Source organism: Notechis scutatus, chromosome 4 (genome assembly GCF_049901735.1).
Source record: "Notechis scutatus isolate UNSWTSFEM ecotype Mainland chromosome 4, rNotScu1.2, whole genome shotgun sequence".
Taxonomy (NCBI): domain Eukaryota; kingdom Metazoa; phylum Chordata; class Lepidosauria; order Squamata; family Elapidae; genus Notechis; species Notechis scutatus.
Genome location: NC_142012.1, coordinates 142,798,234 through 142,819,023, shown reverse-complemented (window position 1 = coordinate 142,819,023; position 20,790 = coordinate 142,798,234). Strand labels below are relative to the sequence as shown.

The 20,790-nt window shown below is 34.1% G+C and overlaps 1 protein-coding gene across 1 annotated transcript in view; it reads right to left on the bottom strand.

Moving 5' to 3' along the window:
• Positions 1 to 1,088: 1,088 nt before the first annotated feature.
• The window catches only part of MED12L (mediator complex subunit 12L), a 196,110-nt gene continuing 176,408 nt past the window's right edge, over positions 1,089 to 20,790 (bottom strand). The window contains exons 41-44 of the mRNA XM_087965157.1: positions 18,438 to 18,594; positions 12,729 to 12,797; positions 7,731 to 7,812; positions 1,089 to 4,995 (exon numbers count right to left, since the gene is read on the bottom strand). Coding sequence (XP_087821283.1) covers positions 4,943 to 4,995; positions 7,731 to 7,812; positions 12,729 to 12,797; positions 18,438 to 18,594 — 361 coding nt within the window. The 3' untranslated portion in view covers positions 1,089 to 4,942. The remainder of the gene's footprint in view (positions 4,996 to 7,730; positions 7,813 to 12,728; positions 12,798 to 18,437; positions 18,595 to 20,790) is intronic.

Below are 20,790 nucleotides of genomic sequence, written 5' to 3'. Positions count from 1 at the left end.
ATGGTCACCTGCCATTCACCTGATGACCTTTAAAGACACCTAATTTATGTTAACGTAGTAGTTGTTTCTAGCACATCTTCATTCTTTACACAGCCAATCTGCAATTTATTCATCAAGAACAATTTTTCTCATGCTTATATTTTTTAGATAAATAACTTGATTGGATTCTATTGATGTCCAGTTCTGGGCACCATACCCTAAGAATAATTCAGAGAAACTAAATTTCCAATTTTAAAAATGGCAGCAAGATACAGAAGACTAGGAATTAAATCCCATTAAGAGAGAACAAAGTAACTGGCATGTTTAGCTTTCAGAGGAAAAAATGATAATTTTTCAAACAATGAAAACAGTGTGACACAAAAGAAGAGTAAGAAAAATTGATTAAAATTACAAGAAGACGGTTTGCAGTTGTATGTTAGAAAAATCTTCTTAATCATGTAATTCAGCAGTGGAAGCAATTACCAAATAGTAATCACTATTTGTAGGTTTATTTATGCAAGGTTCACTAAAAGACTTCAAGCAGATGATAATAACTAGGAAAAACCTGGGCAAGAGATTGAACTCAGTGGTCCCTCTAGTGTTATGCCTCTATAAATGGTGGCTATAGTTGAAGTAAATTTTGTATATTTTAACCTATCCACTTGCAAGGAGAGTAAGATAACTTTGTTACCTAATCATGAGCTTCAATCCTGAACCAAGATTCTTGCTATATAAACTATGTATCTTATTTTTCTTTATCTTTGGAGGATATAATTCATTTTTGCTGAGTTTGCCTTACCAGGAATATGGTGTGGGTGTTTGTATGTGTGTGTATCCTAATTTCCCTAAATCTATAGTGCTTGCTCTAGGAGTCCAACTTATTTTTCTCCTCAATATGTTAGCTGCTGAACGACTCGAATTGCCTACTTTTCATTCCTAGGTAAGAAAAAAGGTGAGAAAAAATAAACACATATGGCTAAATTCAACCATTTACTTGACATCATTAATTTTGTTATCTGTAACAACAGGAGAAAATCAATATTTCAAGATTCTCTTAAGAAATTTACAGTTTACACTTAAAAAATGATTTCCTAGTATGAAAAAGAAGCTGACATTTTTCCTGGCATTATCCTCCTTGAATGAGATGATTTAAAATGCCAAATTTTGAACAAATGTTCTATAATCATGATTTAGTTCACCTGTATGTGAATATAAGGGGAGAGGAAAATCAGAGGTTGTTGTGACTTGCCTGGAACACCTGTTGTCTCATGGAATTATGTAATAAAATAGATACTGACTTATTTAAATCTATATTATTAAATACAGAATCTTAATAAGCTCTTTACAATTTTGCCATAGACCAGGACTGTCAAACTCCCGGCCCATGGGCCAGATGCGTCACACGCTGGCCATGCCCACAGTTTAGCAAAGGGCAAAATAGTCCCAATACTCCATGTGATGCTGCTGTGACGACATGAGTTTGACACCCTTGTCATAGACCCAGCTAACAGAGCTTGTTTCATGAAATAACAGGAACTCTGTATTTCCAATATCAGAATTGGCAGAGCTGAAACAAAAAGGAAAGGCCGTGTTAAAACCACACCTTAAAATTAAAACAGAATTTTCAGTATGATGCACAATCTAGAGTAATCTGAATTTGTCTCTGCCCCTGGCAGATGTTCTCTATGCCAATCCACTTTTCAGAAGTATAACTTCAATCTTTTGTAGCCTGAGTGCCTTCCAGATGCATGGATATGGTCTCCCTGAATTGATTGTCTGCATGGCTACTGCTGATAAATTTGGAAGATTGCATACACATCTGGAATATGTTCAGAGTGGGAATAGTTGAATCATTCTAACTGAAGTTTCATAAGGACTCAAGCAGCCATATTTGGCTTCACAAGTTATAAAAATAAAGTTATCAATATTTTTGTAACTTTTTCAGATACTTATCAGGCACTGGTAACAAAAAGAAGATTTTCACTATCATTCAGTCCAAGAGCTTCCAGAATAACTATTACAGGAAACAGAATCTAAAAAAATAGGCCTTTCTTTGAAACCTCCAGACAATTCTTTAGTTTCATATTTCAAATTCTACATTTAAAGAAGGGTTTGGATTTTCACTGGATTTTCTATGTCAATTAGTCATATTTTTGAATACTATTAATTCAGATATACATTTTTAGCAATTTCACCTGGTGGTAAGCCAGACTCCATCCAATGGTAAAATCTCAGAACTAGCTGTTGATCTCCAGGTTTGATGGATTGTCACCAAATGAAACATGAAATGAGCAAAACTAGAGACCTGAACCACCAACCCCATAGTGCTGGGATGTGCCATCTTTTACACGTTATATATTTAACCAGCAACTAATAGAGCACAGAAATGAATACTATTCTGCATTTGTTATAATTGAACAGTGATAATAAAGAATATAAACTTGAATCAGCAGTTTGTTGCAATACCAAATATTTTTTAAATATATTTACAACTGTTAATTATTTTTAAGAAAACAAAGTATATAATAAGGAAAATAGGCATGATTTCATTTAAAAGGTAAATAATGTTATACATTCAAATTACAAGAAATTTCAAAAGTTTTTTTTTCACAATGTGCAACCTAAATGTTTTCACAGTGTACAGTAGTTCACAGAAGTATTTATTACCCTAAATATTCTCATATCATTATGAGAAAATAGAAATGCATTGGCTTGGTGTTGCAATTCAAATTTTATTCTACATCAATGGATTGATTTGCTTAATAGATATTATTTCATCTGTAATAATCCTTACTGTAATTCTATCACAAGGAAATGTATAGTTATGACAGAATACGTGGTAAAATAGTCTCAAATATTTTAAATATGCCCTACATGAAACACATTCAAAAAGTTGTTCATCTAACTCTAAAAATACTCAAAATTCACAAAAACAGTTTCTTCTATTTAGTCTTTACCCAAATATGAGCAAATATCACTTCCACAAAGTTAAAATAGTTTCTATTTCAGATATAAATTTGTTGAATAATATAGTTGTGCTTTTGCAGCAAATGTATAAATACAGATGTATTTACATAAATAAAATCAATGTTTTTAACTATCTTACAAAATGAAAAGCCATTATTCTAAGACTCGGAAACTAAAGCCGAGTTGTTACAATTGATAAGGTGATAAATATTAGATTCTACCACTGAGATAATCAAACCTGAATTCTACAGTATAACATCAGTTTCTACTTGATGATTCATTACAAAATGCACCTCCTCACAAAGCTAACACTATAGATATGCCTCCTTAATGTATTAGTGCCATTATATAGCAACAGGTGTCAAACTCATGGTGTCACATTGCCGTCCCATGACATATTACATTTCCCCCCTTCACAGGGGTGGATGTGGCCTGCGCATGATGCATCTGGCCCACGGGCCACCAATTTGACACCTTTGATATAGCAGCTTTTTTTTTAAACTCTCCCATTTGAGACATTTTATAATGAAAGCCCTACTTGCAATAAATATCATCAGTTATTGGTTTTCCATTGGATCTGCACTTAATGAATTAGTGAAACAATTTTCCTCCAGAAGTTGTGGTTGCTCCATCCCTGGAGGTTTTTAAGAAGAAATTGGGCAACTATTTGTCTGAAATGGTATAAGGTTTCCTGCTTGAGCACGGAGTGGATTAGAAGAGCTTCAAGGTCCCTTCCAAATCTGTCTGAATCCCTACTCTTTCTCTTATACCAACAGCCTATGACATGTTAAAGTATAGGTCAGGACTCTTATTTATAGAATATTTCTCATCTATGGAAGCATGCATTTAGATATATACCTTCACACATACACACAAATACATGCATATGTCCACATGTGCACATATGCATGCATGCATGCATGCTTTATACACAAACACATGTATACATTCTCTAGCATGTTGAATGCTAGATTGCAAGAGAAAGCATTAATCCTAACAGATCTCTTCATATTAGAATCATTTGTATTACCTATTGAAAAATTGAAATAATTTTTGAAATAATTTTGGATCATTCAAAGACTATGAAATAGCAAAAGGCCATCTTAATATCTAGGGAAATATCTAGGGAAAATCCTAGGAGTATGTTCTCTGCTAATGTTTCTGAAAACAGAGGAAGCAATCTGAAAGACACAATGCTTCTTATCTATCTAAAGGTGCAAGCTGTAATTCTTTGAAAAACGGGCATAATTTACATCGCACAAATGTTGCATTGGAAGGGTATGGATGGCAATACCCTTTGCTAGGTTACAGCCTGAAATCAGTTGTGACATCTACAACACCAGCTAACATTTTTCTCCCTCAAAGTAAGATGATCAGTGATAATTTAGGCTTTGAAATCACTTTTTGATTCTTTGCATGTTGTCATAGATTTTGCATTGAAAATTAAATTTAGCAATTGTATTAGGGTTAATTATGGCTGCAGATCAAGAACTGTGGAATACGTTTGTAGCCAAATGTGCTTAGCACAGGACACACACAAAAATTATGGCATTCTTATATAAATATACAGATGACCAAAAATTAGCAAATGGGGAAAACTAAATAATAAATATATGAATGAACAAACAAATAAATAAGGGTGTCTTTTTAGTCAGCATTTGGTCCCACACAGTATTAAGGATTTTGTTTGTTTGTTTTTAAAAAAGACTTTTTTTGCACAAAAAAATAATAATAATTCAGGACTTTTTACCCTCTTGGGAAAAAAAACTCTTAAAGCACCAAATCCATATATTTTGCAGCCACAGGTTAAGTCCCACATAATTTATATTTCTGTAATTTTCTACAGACAAAAGAATAACATAAAATCATCTATTTCCTACATATTCACATTATTGGCAACACACACGCACACAAATGGGGGGAGTAATTAGTGCAACAAATTCTTCTCTCCCTGTTCTTCAGTGCAAATACTTTCTCTTCCTGACATCTTTCAGATTCAGAAGTGTGGAAGATGACTGTACGGATTCACACCTTGCTGGGGCTGGTTACCTAAGGAGCAGAAATATAAAAATGCTGTAATATCAAATCCCATGCTGGCTGGAGAATTTTGGGAGTTGAAATCCACAAGTCTTAAAGGGAGTTCAAGTCCACAAGTCTTAAAGTTGCCAAGTTTGGAAACCTCTGATATAGATTTTGCATATTTAAGAAAAACAACATATACATACACATACTCAAACTGGATTTTTTTATTAAGCTCTTTTTAATTTTAGTTTATTTTTTTAAAGAATTTCAATGTTCTGGTTCCACTCACCTCATAAAATCTTCATGCAACTCATATCCTGTCACTTAAGGCTATGGGAAAATAATGGTTAATAAATAAGACTAAAAGCAAAATATGAAAACCTTTGGCAATAACCAAAGGTGTTGTTCTCCAGCGGACCAAGTGTGAGTGTATTTAAATTGCATGAATAAGCTCATGGTATGATCCTTCTGTTGGAATTTCCCAAGGTTGTTTTTGAATGGAGTCGATATTTCATGGCTTTGGCTAAGGTGATCTCTGTTCCAATGCATACATATACTGCTTCTTGTCTGTATTTCAGAATAGACGAGGCATGAAAATGAAAGACCTTTATCATGGTCTGGTCATTTTCTGGTCAACATATGAATGATTAGAGTCTTTCATTTCTGAAAGGATGGAGAACTAATTTAAATGGCCCTCCCCTGGCATATTATAATTCTGACAATCCTGGGCTTTCAGTCGTTGAGAATTTTCCTCCCCCAATTGATTGGTAGGTAGTTCCATCACATGGCCATTCATGCCTCCTCCACCTACTCTGGAGCTGATTTTGAAAAAATGGTAAGGTATCAGCTTCAAAGGATTCTTGATGAAATGCACCCTCTGAATCATTTCCTTCAGATTCAAATTTGAACTTGGGACTGAAGCTGCACTGTTACTCTCACCTTCATTGGTATCTGGTTGGAATGTACTCTCTCTAATCCTATGGGACTCAATAACATCAATCATTTTATCCTTCTGAAACACCCATAAGAGTTGTGGACACTGATGGTTTCCAATAGACTAATGGGGAAAGGATAGTCCAGTCTTTGATTTCTCCATGATAAGTGCAATAGGACTTAACATTTTCTAATATATTATTAAACTTCTATATGAAAATATATGTTTGAGTGAGATCATCCAGTAGTATGAGGTGAGGCTATCATCATTATGATGATGATATACACATCTATTTACAGTAAATTCTGTTCATGTATAAACAGCCAAGTATGTTGGGTTTTGATGGGTCTCATCAAAAGATGAATCTATAACTTGACGGTTCACTATGGTTTTATTCAAGCAACAGGTAAAGCCTAATGCTTGTGAGAGGGACATTATTCAGCTTTGCCTGATGTATAGTAATGATTTTTCTTGGACCAAAAAAGCCTTGGCACCTTCATCTAATGACTTTCTCATCTCATACTTAGACTACTGTATTGCTCTTTACTCGGGACTACCTTTGAAACTATTTGGAAACAACAATGGAAACTTGGTTTATAATAAGGCTGCTTATGAATTCTACTACAATTGCATCACAGGATTCATTGCCAATAGATTCTCCAAGTCTAAAATACTAGTGTTAACACATATGTCATTTATATATCTTGACTTAATGTCTGCCCTGATCAAAATCTGTCAATCCCGTAGAAACATTCTGACAGAAGATATTTGGGATCTCTGTGTCACAATGAGTCAAGGAAATATGAGCCTAGAAACACATATTTCAAGTGGCAGCTCCAGAATTATGCAATACCTTGACCCTAAGATAGATCAACTTTTAGCCTGTTGGAGTTCTGCAAAGTGGTAAAAATGATCTTATTTAGACAGGCATTTAGAATCTACTGATGTTTTGGATTTGAACTGAAAAGATTTTGTCTTGTTGGGTTTAGTAACAGATTGTTTTATTGGAGATTTTACTTCTTTAAACTGTCTAGAACCGTGATGGCGAACCTATGCCACACGTGCCAGAAGTGGCATGCAGAGCCACTTCTGCTGGCACATGAGAGGTTGCCCGGAAGAGCCCCTCTGCACATGCTCATGCACTCCTGCCAGCCGATTGTCGGATATCTGCCGGGCATGTGCACATAGGAGATGTGCACATGGGAGATACACATGTGGGAGACGTGCACATGGAAAATGTGTGTGCATGTGCAGAGGCATGCGGCATGTGGGGGTTGCATGCGCATACACAGAGGCGCATGGTGCACACGCAGGGGATTGTGCACACATTCGCAGGGGGCGGGGTGAGTCGTGCACATATTGCATCATGGGTGCAGGCATGTGAGCACACTTTTGGCACACAATGTGGAAACGATTAGCCATCACTGGTCTAGAGCCTTGTTATAGGTCAGTATCTGTAATAAATATGTTAATTGCTTATATTATTCATTGGTTAGCTACATAATCTTGAATATATATGTGTAGATCATTCATCTTTTTTCATAACCACATGAAAAATATTTTGATACAAGTAGGTTGACCCCCCAATCCATGGCAAATAAGATGAAATACAATATTTAAAACATTCTTACTAAACAGCAGTGTGTGCATACATGTTGAAGTTTTTAAGATATGGGCTTTATCACTAGCAACATTCCTTTACTCTCAAGCAATGATAGCCAGATTTATTATTTAACCATAATGAGTTGGCAGTAACTGTTTTCCAAATATGCAAAAGCCCAGATGGAAAGAAGCAGGAAAGAACCTTTATCTAATGCTACATACTTACTTGACAGCTGTTTTTGGAGTTGTCTGACAAGAGCAGCTGTCTGTTGTTGCTGCTGGGTCTGCTGCAATCCTTGTCTTGGGAACTGCAATATTCAGCATCAGAAAAAAAAATAGCAAATTACTCACAGTGTATATTGTCTTTCTAATCTCAAAAAATATCTCTTGTAAGGAAAAAGTGCTCATTTCCTATGGGCTTTTTCTATGGCAAATATGTATCCCTAACCAAATTATTTTTTCTCCATTAAGGATTCTCTTCAAAGGCTTTCAAAGATTTTGAAGACTTGAATTTTTAGATTTAGAATTCTTTAATGTTTTCAAGATAACCAAAGTATTTTAGTGGATATTATAATTTATCTTCTTAAGTCAGATCATTTATTAAACAGATGACCACTTGAACAGAGTCAAACTTTCCAGTTTTGCTCATTCTCATTCACCATCACTACTACAAACAGGTAATAAAATAACATAAATAACACAACGTCTCAATATCTCAGTTACACAGCTACAGAATGTTGAAGTAAAGATAAGGGATGTAGCAGTATAGGACAAGTAAGTGTGGTACAAATACAGGTATTCCTTGATTTATGACCATAATGGAACTGCATCTGTGACAGTTGTAAAACATGTTGAACAGTACAATTTTATAACCTTTTTTGTGGTGGTCATATAAAAATATAGTGGTTGTTAAATAAACCAATGGTTTTTGTTGAAAACATTATAATTAATACACACACACACACACACACACACACACACACACAAAATTATAAAACAAAGAGCCAGTTTTGGTCTAATGGTTAAGGCGCCTGGCTAGAAATACGGATATGTTCGCTGTCTTGAATTATTTGTGAAAATAATAAAGGTGGGATATAAATAAACAAATAAATAAAAATGGAGATAAGTATCAAGTTCTGGCACATTCATCATAAAATATGGTCATGTGACCATGACAGGCTGTTAATTGTGTTCTTTCATGCTGCCATTATGTCTTCAAATGTACCCAGATCAGGACACAAAGGAGAGGTGCACATATGTTGTCACCAGAATTGCAAAGAGCAGAAGCCAACAGATAGTCCCATTTGTTCAAGGTGGTACTCAGTTAACAATCCACAATTCTTGCCTAAGAACAGCAACCAGAATTTGTGATTGCTAAATGATTCATTCACATGATATCTCACTTGACAGCTGCATCACTAACAACAACAATTCTGGACCCCATAGTGATCATAAGTCAATGACTACCCGGGCTTTACTTTTCCAACATAATGAAATGGACAAGTAACTCTTATAAAATATTATCTCAATAATATTTTAATATAGAGTTTTTAATAGAGTTTTTTGATACATTAAACTCATCTCAAGATATTAAGAAACACAGTTCATATCATTTGAATTTCTTAACCATTAATTTGTTAGAATGGTTATTCTTTATGCTAGAATTCTCATAAATAATTGATATTTATCTGAATAATTTTTAATTGTTTATAAAAAGTACCATAAATTAACAATAATCCAAAACATATACTAATCATGACACCAATTCATATGTTTTCAATTCTGCTAATGCATGCAGTCTAAACTGTGCAGTGAAGCTATGTCTTATGTAAATTATTGCCATTTCACAATTTGGGTGGAGTGCATGTAGCCTGTGGGATTATTAACCCAGTGTTAAATGGTAAAACATTCAATTTGTATTAGTGTCTAAATGACTATATGAATCAAGCCAATATATTACGGATCATGAGATAGATAGAATAGCAGCACTTGTTAACTGTAAGTCAGAACTGTCCTCATGCGCAAAACTGAAAATGAACAGGAAATCCTGAAATGCTCAAGCCAACTCATTTTGGACTTGTCCACATTCACTAAAGCCAAATGCACTTTAAAGACTAAAACTAAACTCACAAAATCCTGGAAAAAATGCTTTAAAATGCTAAGAAATCCAGGCTGATAGATTTGTATGATCAAGAAGAGTTTAAAATAGATTAACCAAAATGTGATTTCAGAGTGATAGACATTGTGATAGGAAAAAAAGTATTAAACATTTTGAGATAAGTTATTAGGTGTACAAGTCTGAAAAATTTACAATTTTGTTTTTTCTCTTTTTTCTCTTTATGTTGGATCCCGTTAAATGGTTAAAGCATTTTAATAATCCAAGCTATTCAGCCGTATTTCAATAATCTCTCTTAAATATTAACACCAATAGTTAAATTAGTCATATATATGAATATATATATATATGTATGTGTGTGTGTGTGTATGTATGTATGTATGTATGTATGTATGTACAATATGTTGTGAAAAAAGAGTCAAATTAAAACCAATATAACAGAAAGTTGATTCTATGTACACACAAACACATACTTCTAGTGATCATGCTTAGCTATAAAAATCTAGATATAAATTTACAGAATAATTAAAATGAAGTATTTAAATAATAGAAGAATTAAGATAAATGAAAATAATATATAATCTTCTAATTTAAATCAAATGCAATTATGTTAGGGTCTCAGAAAGTAGGGAAAAAATAACTTGCTCACAGGGACAAGATTCCAGTTCAAATGTCTAAAAAGGCCCCAAGGATATATTGGTTTGATTTTAATTTCTTACGCACCAAAGCACATTTTCAAACAAAGCAAAATCCACTAAATTTAGTGTATAAGGATACTAAGCCAACACAACTAGCTGAAAAGTTTGACTAGTACAAAGAATAAAATTGTAAAAGAAGAAAATTATTGACTAGTAAAAAGAATAAAATTGTAAAAGAAAATTCTTGAAAAACTGCAGTTTATGTTTCATACTTGAATTGTGTACTTTAAAGCCATATTTTAACATAAAGTTACCTGAAGTTGTTAGTTATGGAAATTTGAATTTGACTAGGACTGTCAGACATTTAAATGAGCCTAGCAAAAATAAATATTGCGACCGTTGATATTCATTATTCTAGGATGTGAATGATTAATGTTTTGTGTGACAGAACATGTGGTATCTCATAACTCAGTGTGAAACTCAGAAGCATCTAGATACTAAAGAAATTATCTTTAACATTCAATATATTCAGAAGGTGCAACATTTGAACATTCAGAACTTGGGTGGCAGGATGAGGATTTGGGAGATCAATGCTTTCTTCAATTTTTGTTACAATTTATAAGAGTCCATCCAGATTGCCTATTTAACATGTTTTCCTGATCTATGAGGCAGCACATAATATGCTGGCATGGTTTCCTCTGTCTACATAGGTGGTCTCTATTGTGCCTCAATAAGAAGACCAGAATTGATTCTCTCCTGTTTTCTGCATAGCTCATTTAACTACTGGTAAGAAAAAAAACCTCCATCAATCATTGCCCTTAATATGGACTGTGGCTGGAGAAGAGCCAAGTTTTAATAGATGGTTAGTGATGTGTTTAGCCATCTGTTTGACAGTAAGTACTGTTTTTCGCTCAACCTCATTATCAGCTTTGCACAGAAAAGAGAGGCTTTGATCTACTACCTTTTCTGGCAATATTGAGACTAACATCGAAATGATGTGCTTATCCACTTGCGGTCTATTCTACAAGATATTCTCTCTTTGAAACATTAATGTTTCCATCATGCAAGTATTTTCTGACTTCATTCCAATAGACTAAAACTGGAGTTCTAAATGCTATTTCTTTGGAAAGTTCAAAAATAAAATCTCTGGCCATTTATGAAATGTGAAGGCAATATGTTAAGTTGGATATTTTTCTCTTTCTTTAGAAATTGAGCAACTGTTCCCAGATGTGTATTTTGGCAAAACAAAAACAAAGTCATGATTTTTATAGCTAAATTACCTTTTCTTATACAGAAGCATACATGAAATGCTTCTCAACTGATTGTCTAAATCAAAATAAATAAAATGTATTAACACAGCAGCTAAATTCATTTGTTTAGATCTCTGTGAGAAAGTCAAAGCAAAGTGAAACAAAGACATTCTCAATAAATGGAAAAAGTTGGAGGTTGCTGCACACTTTGGGCTAAAAAGAATGGATCTTTAAAAATGTTCCCTAACTATTTGGAGCATGAATTGTAAGCTTTTATTTCTTTCTGTATTGGATCTATTCTTATTGGAATAGCTAGGTGATCACATAAACATTGTAACGTTGTGCTATTTATTCTATAAAGTGCTAAAGTTGTAGGAACGATAATGACTTTACTCTCAATAATAAGGGCACGTGGAACATTTATACAGTGAAAAGCAAATAGACTTCTCCTGGCAAGGTCTCCTACACCTCCCCTGAGAACTTTTAAATAAATTAATCTAATCCTCTAAAAGAAGTAGTACAAAAAAGACTTTTTCAGTGGAAGTAAAAATTATTAAGCATAGAGGGCAGAAGGCAGCAGTATTACAACATAGTTCATCAGGAGGTTGATAATCACAGTTCAAATCAAACACATTTTTAGCAGCTATAAATTTGATTTAAGCAGACTAGTAGTGAAATTCATTGATACCTAATCCACTAGATGGAGTATTTGTACAAGCAATATATAGTATTTGTACAAGCAATATCTGCCATCATCAGGCTTCTGTATTGTGTGAGTCTGTGAGTCTGTGAGAACACAATACAGAAGCCTGATGATGGCAGATGAGATTCTGCCGAAACGTTGCTCCAACTTTAAAAGCACAACTATAATGACGTGGGAAAATACCCGAACAAAGCTGAATACCATACATGTAAGTACCCGCGAAAACTATCTATCTCTTAAATATGGGAAGTATTATATGGGTAATATTTCAAACAATAATTACCCTATTAGAAAATTTACAGAGCACATACTGTAGTTAGCCTATTTTTTAAACAAGAGACTGAGAAATAGACATTCAAAGCCACTTCACTCTTATTATTGTGATATCACTTTCAGCTTTCTCCAAGAACATGGAAATTAATAGCAGTAATTAGCAGGATATGCCAATTTAAACCCCAAGACTTTCTATATTGTGAAAGACCTCCAGAATATGGTTTATTATGAATATTTTTCTTACGAAAGATTGTTGTTGAGGCTGCATTGCTTGAAGGTTAATGATTTGTTGTTGATTCTGTTGATGCTGAAGCTGAAAGAAAAAAAAGGAAAATGACTGCAATTCTGTTTATCTTTTTTGTTTAAAAAGAAGCTATAAGTCTTTCTTAAAGTGAAGCTTCATTCTACTGAACATGTTAATGTATCCATTTTCCTGGTAACAATATGATAATAAGTCTTTATTGATTAGCACTTGGGCCATATCAAAATGCAAAGTTCCAGCAACAATTTGTTACTAAAATTTAATAAAAGCAATTCAGAATGAAATTTGATAAAATACTATTTAAAATGGAACTTGGTAAAATACAATTTAAAATGGAATCTAGACAAAATACGATTTAAGATAAAATAGTAATAAAATACAATCCAAAATAAAATTGTAATAATGTACAATAATTTAAGATATGGATAAAATATAATAACATTATATTTCACAGTCGCCTTGCAATCTACCCCAATCAATTTCACATATGCAGATCTCAACCGAATCATTTTGTTTAAATACTGTGCTACTTTAAATGTTATTTTCAAGTTCTAGCCAGACATAAGGTAAGTTATTTTGATATGGGTATCCCAATGGGTCATTTGTCTGATATATAAACCAAGATACCTGTCTCTCATCCTCTTAAACAGGCAACAGTCAAATAGGATGTGAGCCAGGTCCTCCACCTCTGCCGCTCCGCAAATGCAGACACTCATTGTGTCAAACTGTTCAAATCTCACTCTCGTGAATATCTCCCTAAGATGTTTTGGGAGTTGTGACTTCAAGTAGCTATCTACTTGGAAAGTACATTTGTAGTTACTCAACCATTTCAAGTTACCTACCTTACTAAGGATAGCTGTATCAGTTTGTGCATCTATATCCTTAATTCTTTGGGCAACTCTTTGTTTAGATTGTTCTCCTGTTACACAAGAGATAGAAAGACCACAGCTTCTTACAAAATTTGTTAGTTTAATGATCCAGGAGGTTTGTGATTGTAGTTTTATTTGCTCTACTAGGCATAATTTGGATAGTCTATTAGTCTCCATTTCATTAACTTTGCACCAGTAGTTATAAGCTCCAATTTTAGATAATGCCTGAATTGTATAAATTCCCAATTCAGCTCTAACTGCTGCAGCAGATGTTCTTGGGTCTACACCCAAAATACATCTCAAATGCTGGGACTATGTTTGTTCTAGGACTGTGGTTGACTAAAGACCCCAAATTTCTGCTCCATACTAGAGTATTATGGTAACCTTAGTCTTATAAACCTTGATTAGTGGGACTAGGGACCCTGGATAACGATGGTTTTTTAGTTTGAGCAATAAATTCAAATGGGCTTTTGCTCTAAATGTACTCCGTTGATGATGGCAGGCCCAAGATCCAGTCTTGGAAAAAGTTACGCCCAAATATACAAAGGAATTAACCCGTGCAACTGGTTCACCATCCAATTGCCACCTATGTCTCTGATGGTTTCTTCCAAACACCATTATTTTTTATTTAGATTTACTAATGATTAGAGAGTTATCCTGGCAATAAGAGCTAAATCTCCTTAATAGCCTACATAATCCTACTTGTGTATATGATAATAAAATCATATCATCAGCATAAAGCAAGCTGTTTCAGTAAATGTTTAAGATCAATGGCATGTGTACCATGGTATCTTTCATTAACCCTAGCAAGTCATTGATGTATAACTTAAATAATAATGGGGCCAGGATACACCCTTGCCTTATCCCTTTATTTGTGCAAATCCTCTTAGTCAGGGCCCCGTTAATCCCATACTACACCCTCAAGCAGGTACTTTTGTAAAGGGCTTTAATCAAAGCCAGGGTTCTATTTTAAGAGATGTCAGTTTACTCCATAGTACGTCTCTATTTACCATATCAAATGCTGATGTAAGGTCTATGAAAGCAGCAAACGGGGGTCTTCTCTTATAGGCATATTTGGCAATTAGATGATTCAAGACAAGCAGTAATCAATAGTAGATCTGCCTTGTCTAAAACCTGCTTGTTCTTCTGTGAGGATGTTGTTTTCCTTTACCCAGATTTCAATTCTGTTCAAACCTACCTAGCATATATTTTTGCTACAATGTCAATCAGGCTGATAGGCCTATAATTACTACGATCCTTTTTATTTTTTATATATGGGGACAACTAATGCCATCTTCCACCCATCTGGAATGTGGCAGGTGTTATTTATGTGTGTAAAAAGGTCTGCTAATACAGGTAACAATATGGAAATTGTCTTGGATTGCTTTTGCAACTCCTATTGCGATAGAAAGGCAAGAATAGTGCCAACTTTCAAAGGATGAGAAATCTTGTAGTTGATCAATAAATAAACTGGTTGAAGCTAGAATGTCATTTTTTTTCAGTTGGATTGATCATTTACAGAAGGCTTTTGACATTAGGCTGAGAGCCGCATGCCCAGATTAATCTCCACCCACCAAGTTTGAGAGCAGATACTGAAGTAACATTCTGCTCTAGGAAACGTTGCTTTTTATGAGTTGTAATTGCAAACTGTAATTTTGCATTGTAGAATTCCTTCTAGCTCCCACCTTTGTGGTGCTTAATAAATTTCTGCCCAAATGTTCAGATTTAATTCACCAGTCTTTGTCTAGTTGTTCTAATTAAATCATCTATAAATTTTCACAACCTTAGATTGTTAAACTTGTGATACTAATAAAGATCCCTCTGGAGATAGGAGAAGTTAGAGAATAGAAATGCTTGAAGCTTATGTAGACGTACATATAGGAAGGACTATATAGTTCAATAAATCAGGTCCTGAGCTTTACATACATTGCAGAAGAAAAGATATGGCAGCTTATGGGAGGCAAAAAGTCAGAAGTTGGGTAGTACATTTTCAGCTAACAGATTTTTATTAAAAGGAATTAGCTTTTGTGAGTTGTAGATCACAATCAGATAGCTAGACTGATAAAGGATTTAAACTGAGATGGAGGAGGAGGAGACAGATTGGTTATGCAGATGCAGGTTACATGTAGTTTAAATCAGATTACTATGAGCTAGTCAATAATTGCAATTTATTAAAAACACATTATATTTATTAGGATCTTTAGAGATTGTCTGAAAACTTTGGATACATATATATCTACCAATATCTTCCTTAAAATTTATGTTAAACTTCCATTTTTCCAAAATGGCCATTTTGATGTTTGACAGCATGGACTTTTCCTGGGAATGGGTTATTAGTATACTCAAGCCTACAAAGTAGACCAGATCGAGAAACTGAATCCACAAAAAGGCTATAACTGTAATTTATTGTAGTGTTTCTATAATTTTTACAAACTATACTACTGAAAGGCTAAAGTAGATTTAGTAAGGGCTTTATTTTAATTTAATTTAATTTTAATTTAATTTAATTTAGTAAGGGCTTTTAACTATTAAAGCCAACCTCTTTAACACATTCTTTGGCTCAGTATTTGTAAACAGCAATGGATCATGCCCAGTATTTCCTAGTCGAACCACAGATAACTACAATGATCTAATACATATCAATTTTACAGAAGACATTGTTGAAAAAACATTGCGCAATCTAAAACCATCTCTATCTATTGGACCGGACGGAATATGTGCCTGCTTCTTAAAAAAGCTACCCACTGCCATAGCCGAACCTCTAAGCATAATCTTTGAAAAATCTTTCAGGACCAGCTCCTTGTCAAAACTATGGACACAAGCCATGGTCATCCCCATCTTCAAAAAGGCAGGCCCCAGCCTAGTTGAAAATTACAGACCAATCTCTTCATGCTGATTCACCTGTAAAGTCATGGAATCAATTATTAACCAATCCATCATCCTCCACTTAGAAACAAACAACCTACTCTCTAATAAACAATTTGGTTTCAGGAAGAAACTATCATGTAATCTGCAACTTTTACACTGCAAAAACATATGGACTACAAAACTCAGGGCAAAGCAATAGACGCAATCTACATAGACTTCTGTAAAGCCTCTGATTCAGTGGTACACGACAAACTACTCCTAAAACTAAAATCTTATGGTATCTCTGGACACCTGTATTACTAGATAGAAGCATTCCTGTCAAACAGACAACAAATGGTCAAAATTGGGAGCATCCTATCAAATTCTGTACTTGTCAACAGTGGTGTCCCCCAAGGCAGTGTTCTAGGACCAACTCTTTTCATACTCTACATAAATGACCTCTGTGATCATATCAAGAGCAACTGCGTTCTCTTCGCTGATGATGTAAAACTATTCAACACCACAGACAATACTGCTACCCTTCAAAAAGACCTTGACTATGTATCAGAATGGTCAAACAAATGGCAAGTTCAACTCTCAACAAATAAATGCTCTGTCCTACATATTGGCAAAAAAAAATCAGAAAATAAAATACAGGCTGAATAGTCAAGACCTTGTTGATGATCCAAACTCTGTCAAGGATCTTGGAGTACTCATCTCTAATGACCTAAGTGCTAGAGCCCACTGTAACTACATAGCCAAAAAGGCGTTAAGAGTTGTTAACCTAATTTTACATAGTTTTTTTCTCTGGTAATATTACACTAATAACTAGAGCATACAAAACATTTGCTAGACAAATACTCGAATACAGCTCATCAGTCTGGAACCCACATTATGTATCTGATATTAACACAGTTGAGAAAGTCCAGAAATATTTCACAAGAAGAGTTCTCCACTCCTCTATTCATTGTAGAATACCTTATGCCACCAGACTCGAAATTCTAGACCTAGAAAACCTAGAACTATGCTGCCTTTGGTCCGATCTAAGTATAGTATATAAAATCACACATTGCAATGTCCTACCTGTCAATGAATACTTCAGCTTCAACTATAACAACACAAGAGCAAACAATAGATACACACTCAAGGTTAATCGCACCAAACTTGATTGCAGGAAATACAACTTCAGTAACAGAGTGGTCAATGTCTGGAATACTCTACCTGACTCTGTGGTTTTTTCCCCAAACCCCAAAAACTTTAACCTTAGACTGTCTACTATTGACCTCACCCCTTTCCTAAGAAGTCTGTAGGGGGCGTGCATAAGCACACCAACATGCCTTACCGTCCCTGTCCTATTGTTTCTTTTATATATTTTTTATATTTTTCTTATATGTATCCATGTATTCATAGCTATGTTTTTACTTATTCCTATTATCTTGTAAGCAATTGACAAATAAAAATCAATAAAAAATAAAATAAATAATCCTTTGCTGTGATCCCAGGCTTCTACAATTTACTTTTATGAAGAATTACAAATATAAGTAATAGAAGGTAGTGCTCTTTTAGAAAGGTCTCTAAGTAAGAGGGGGGCCATTACCATTCTTAATAGGCATTTCAGACTGGACTATGTATACTGACATAATAGAGCATTATGTAGATGGCCCAACACAAAAGGTGCCAGGTTTTGACCTTCCTCGCCAGCATTGGTCAACTCTGAACAGGATCCATACCCAACATAGTGTCTGCCAGGATTCATTGTTTAAGTGGGGTCTTGTCTCTACCCCTCAGTGTGACTGTGGTGCTCCTTGACAAAATATCCATTTTGAACATTTGAACTACTATAAGTCCATGTATTTGCCTTACGCTAAATAAAATAAATAAAAGAAAATTACGTGCTCATACATTGTCATATAAACACTGTGATCGTCATAATAAAAATAATCATTTCTAACCAACGAAATTAAAGACCCCAAACCTGAAGGAATCTTTGTTGCCGAATTTGCTGTTGTCTCTGTCTCATTTGTTCCTGAGATATCTGGACAGAGTAAAGATTTGCCTGGGAAGATGTGGCTGATACTGCATCTAGAGGCCCTCCAACTAGGTGATTCTGCTGCAAAGACTGGTGAACTGAACTGAGAGACATAAAAAAATTAAATACATAGTTTGCAGGTATGAAAAATTAAATTAAAAAATCAAATTAGTGAAATAGACCATTTTATTTCAAAAACAATCCATTTTATTTTTCCCTGTAGGATTACTGAAGATAGTTGAAGTTTGAAGATACTGAAGATACATCTGAATATACATGGGTTATAATTATAGATTTAACATGGTCATTAATTATTTTGCTTTCCTTATGCACTATTTCTGATTGTAAAATAAATAAATAAAATATTCTATAAGTGATGAAACAATTTCAATGGAATATCACTAACAAAAAGCAATATATGGATATGAATAAATATTGATCTGTAATATAATAAAATTTGCAAATTTCCTTACTAAATCAATACACACAGATCAGAAAAGATATCGATACATATGAGACTGTAAAGTTGTGAACTCTAAGCAGAACAGTAATTTAGCTGTAGCTTAGATTAAGATGGCAGACTAGAAAGAAGAGATTAAGCTTCACTGAGTTTAGATAGAAAATTCCAGGAGAAATCAAACTTTTTCAGCCCAATTTTCCTTACTAAAGAATTATAGAAAAAAGTTAGAGCTGACTTTTATATATACTAGCTCTCTCAGAAAAGGCAAGATATACTTATAAATACAACAAATAATACACACACACACACCCCTTACATTTCTACATATAGTGCCATTTTCAAGATTAACTGAAAAGGAAATTATCCCTTGCACAGCTTTGCTTCTAACCAAAAAATACCCCAATGTGTAGCTCTCTACAATACTCTAATTATAAAGGTTCTGGCTTAAAATAGAGCTGATATTGTATGCAACTCCTATTCATATCAAAAATTTTTACAAAAACAATATATAGTAGACTGCATGATAAGCTAGAAAATTATTCCACCGTGGAGGTCTTTTCTATCCAATTTCCATATCGGTCTGCAAATTTGTTTTAAAGTATACGCACATAGTGTCTGCACTTTTTTTTCTTCGCAATATACGTGTTTTACATGCAGTTTTTTACTCAACAATTCCTTACTCTGATATTCATATTAAAGATGAAAATGTGAGGTCCTGATGCTCTCTGAATTTGGTTTTCTTGTAGAGGTTTCATTAGCTAACTAGATAACATCAGGTCTGCTAGAAAATCACCAAGCTCAGAGAGCACCAAGGACCCCACAGTTCATAGCTCACTGTAATACAAATATTATCTTCTAAAGATAGAAATATAAATCAGTTTGTCTTAAAATGTAGATATCTGAGAGCTGAATGTTATATTAAAAATATTAGTCTCATGTTATATTGAGGTCTTAAGAGATTTGTACCACTTCCAAAATGATCAGAATTTTTTTTAAAAGCTTCACATGTCTACTTCTGCACACACAATACTTCAGCTACTGCCAGAGAAACAAGATTTTAACACTGCCTTGTTAAAATTAATTTGTTAAAATAATATTTATGACTTGTATAGAAAAGAATTGGAAAATGGAGATATTTTTTTCAAGTACAGCCAATTATAATTTATATTTATTGCCTATGTGTAATATGGATGTGCAAGTATTAATTAGTAAATTGAACTCTAAGACAAAGATGTGCAATTTTCATTTTACAGCTTGAAAAAACATTTAATGTGAATAACAGGAAATTCCGGAGGCAGTGCTTTAAACACCATTCCAAGAGAAAGTTCCAATAATGCTACAAGAACTTAGTATTCTATTTAGCAGAAGATTTTTAAAATAGATACAAAAAAATAGGCAGTAATATGATTTAGATGAAACTTGCAGCTGAGAAGACATGTGCTTTCTTTGGTTAAATAAACCATTTTTTCCTATTCACCATGAAGCATTAAGATTGCAACATGCTTTCCATGATACCCCCAAATGATGAAATTTGTGCAGAAACAGGTTCAACAGTTGCCATTCCTCAGTGGAGTAGCTGAACTTATCCTTGCCTATCAGTTCCTTTGGTAGGGGAAGAATAGAGATTAGATGCCTCTATTCTATCCATTTAAACTCAGTCATGTGCTTTACTTGAAGTGCCTGTCACAGAAGGATTTACAACAGAGAAGAGTTTGAATAGACTGCCTTGTCATCCGTAGTTAAATGTGGGTTCAAATGGTGCTAGAAAGACTATTTGCATAAACACAGAAATGAAATATCTGTTTTACTGCCCCAGGATTGCTGTCAAAAAAAGTAAAA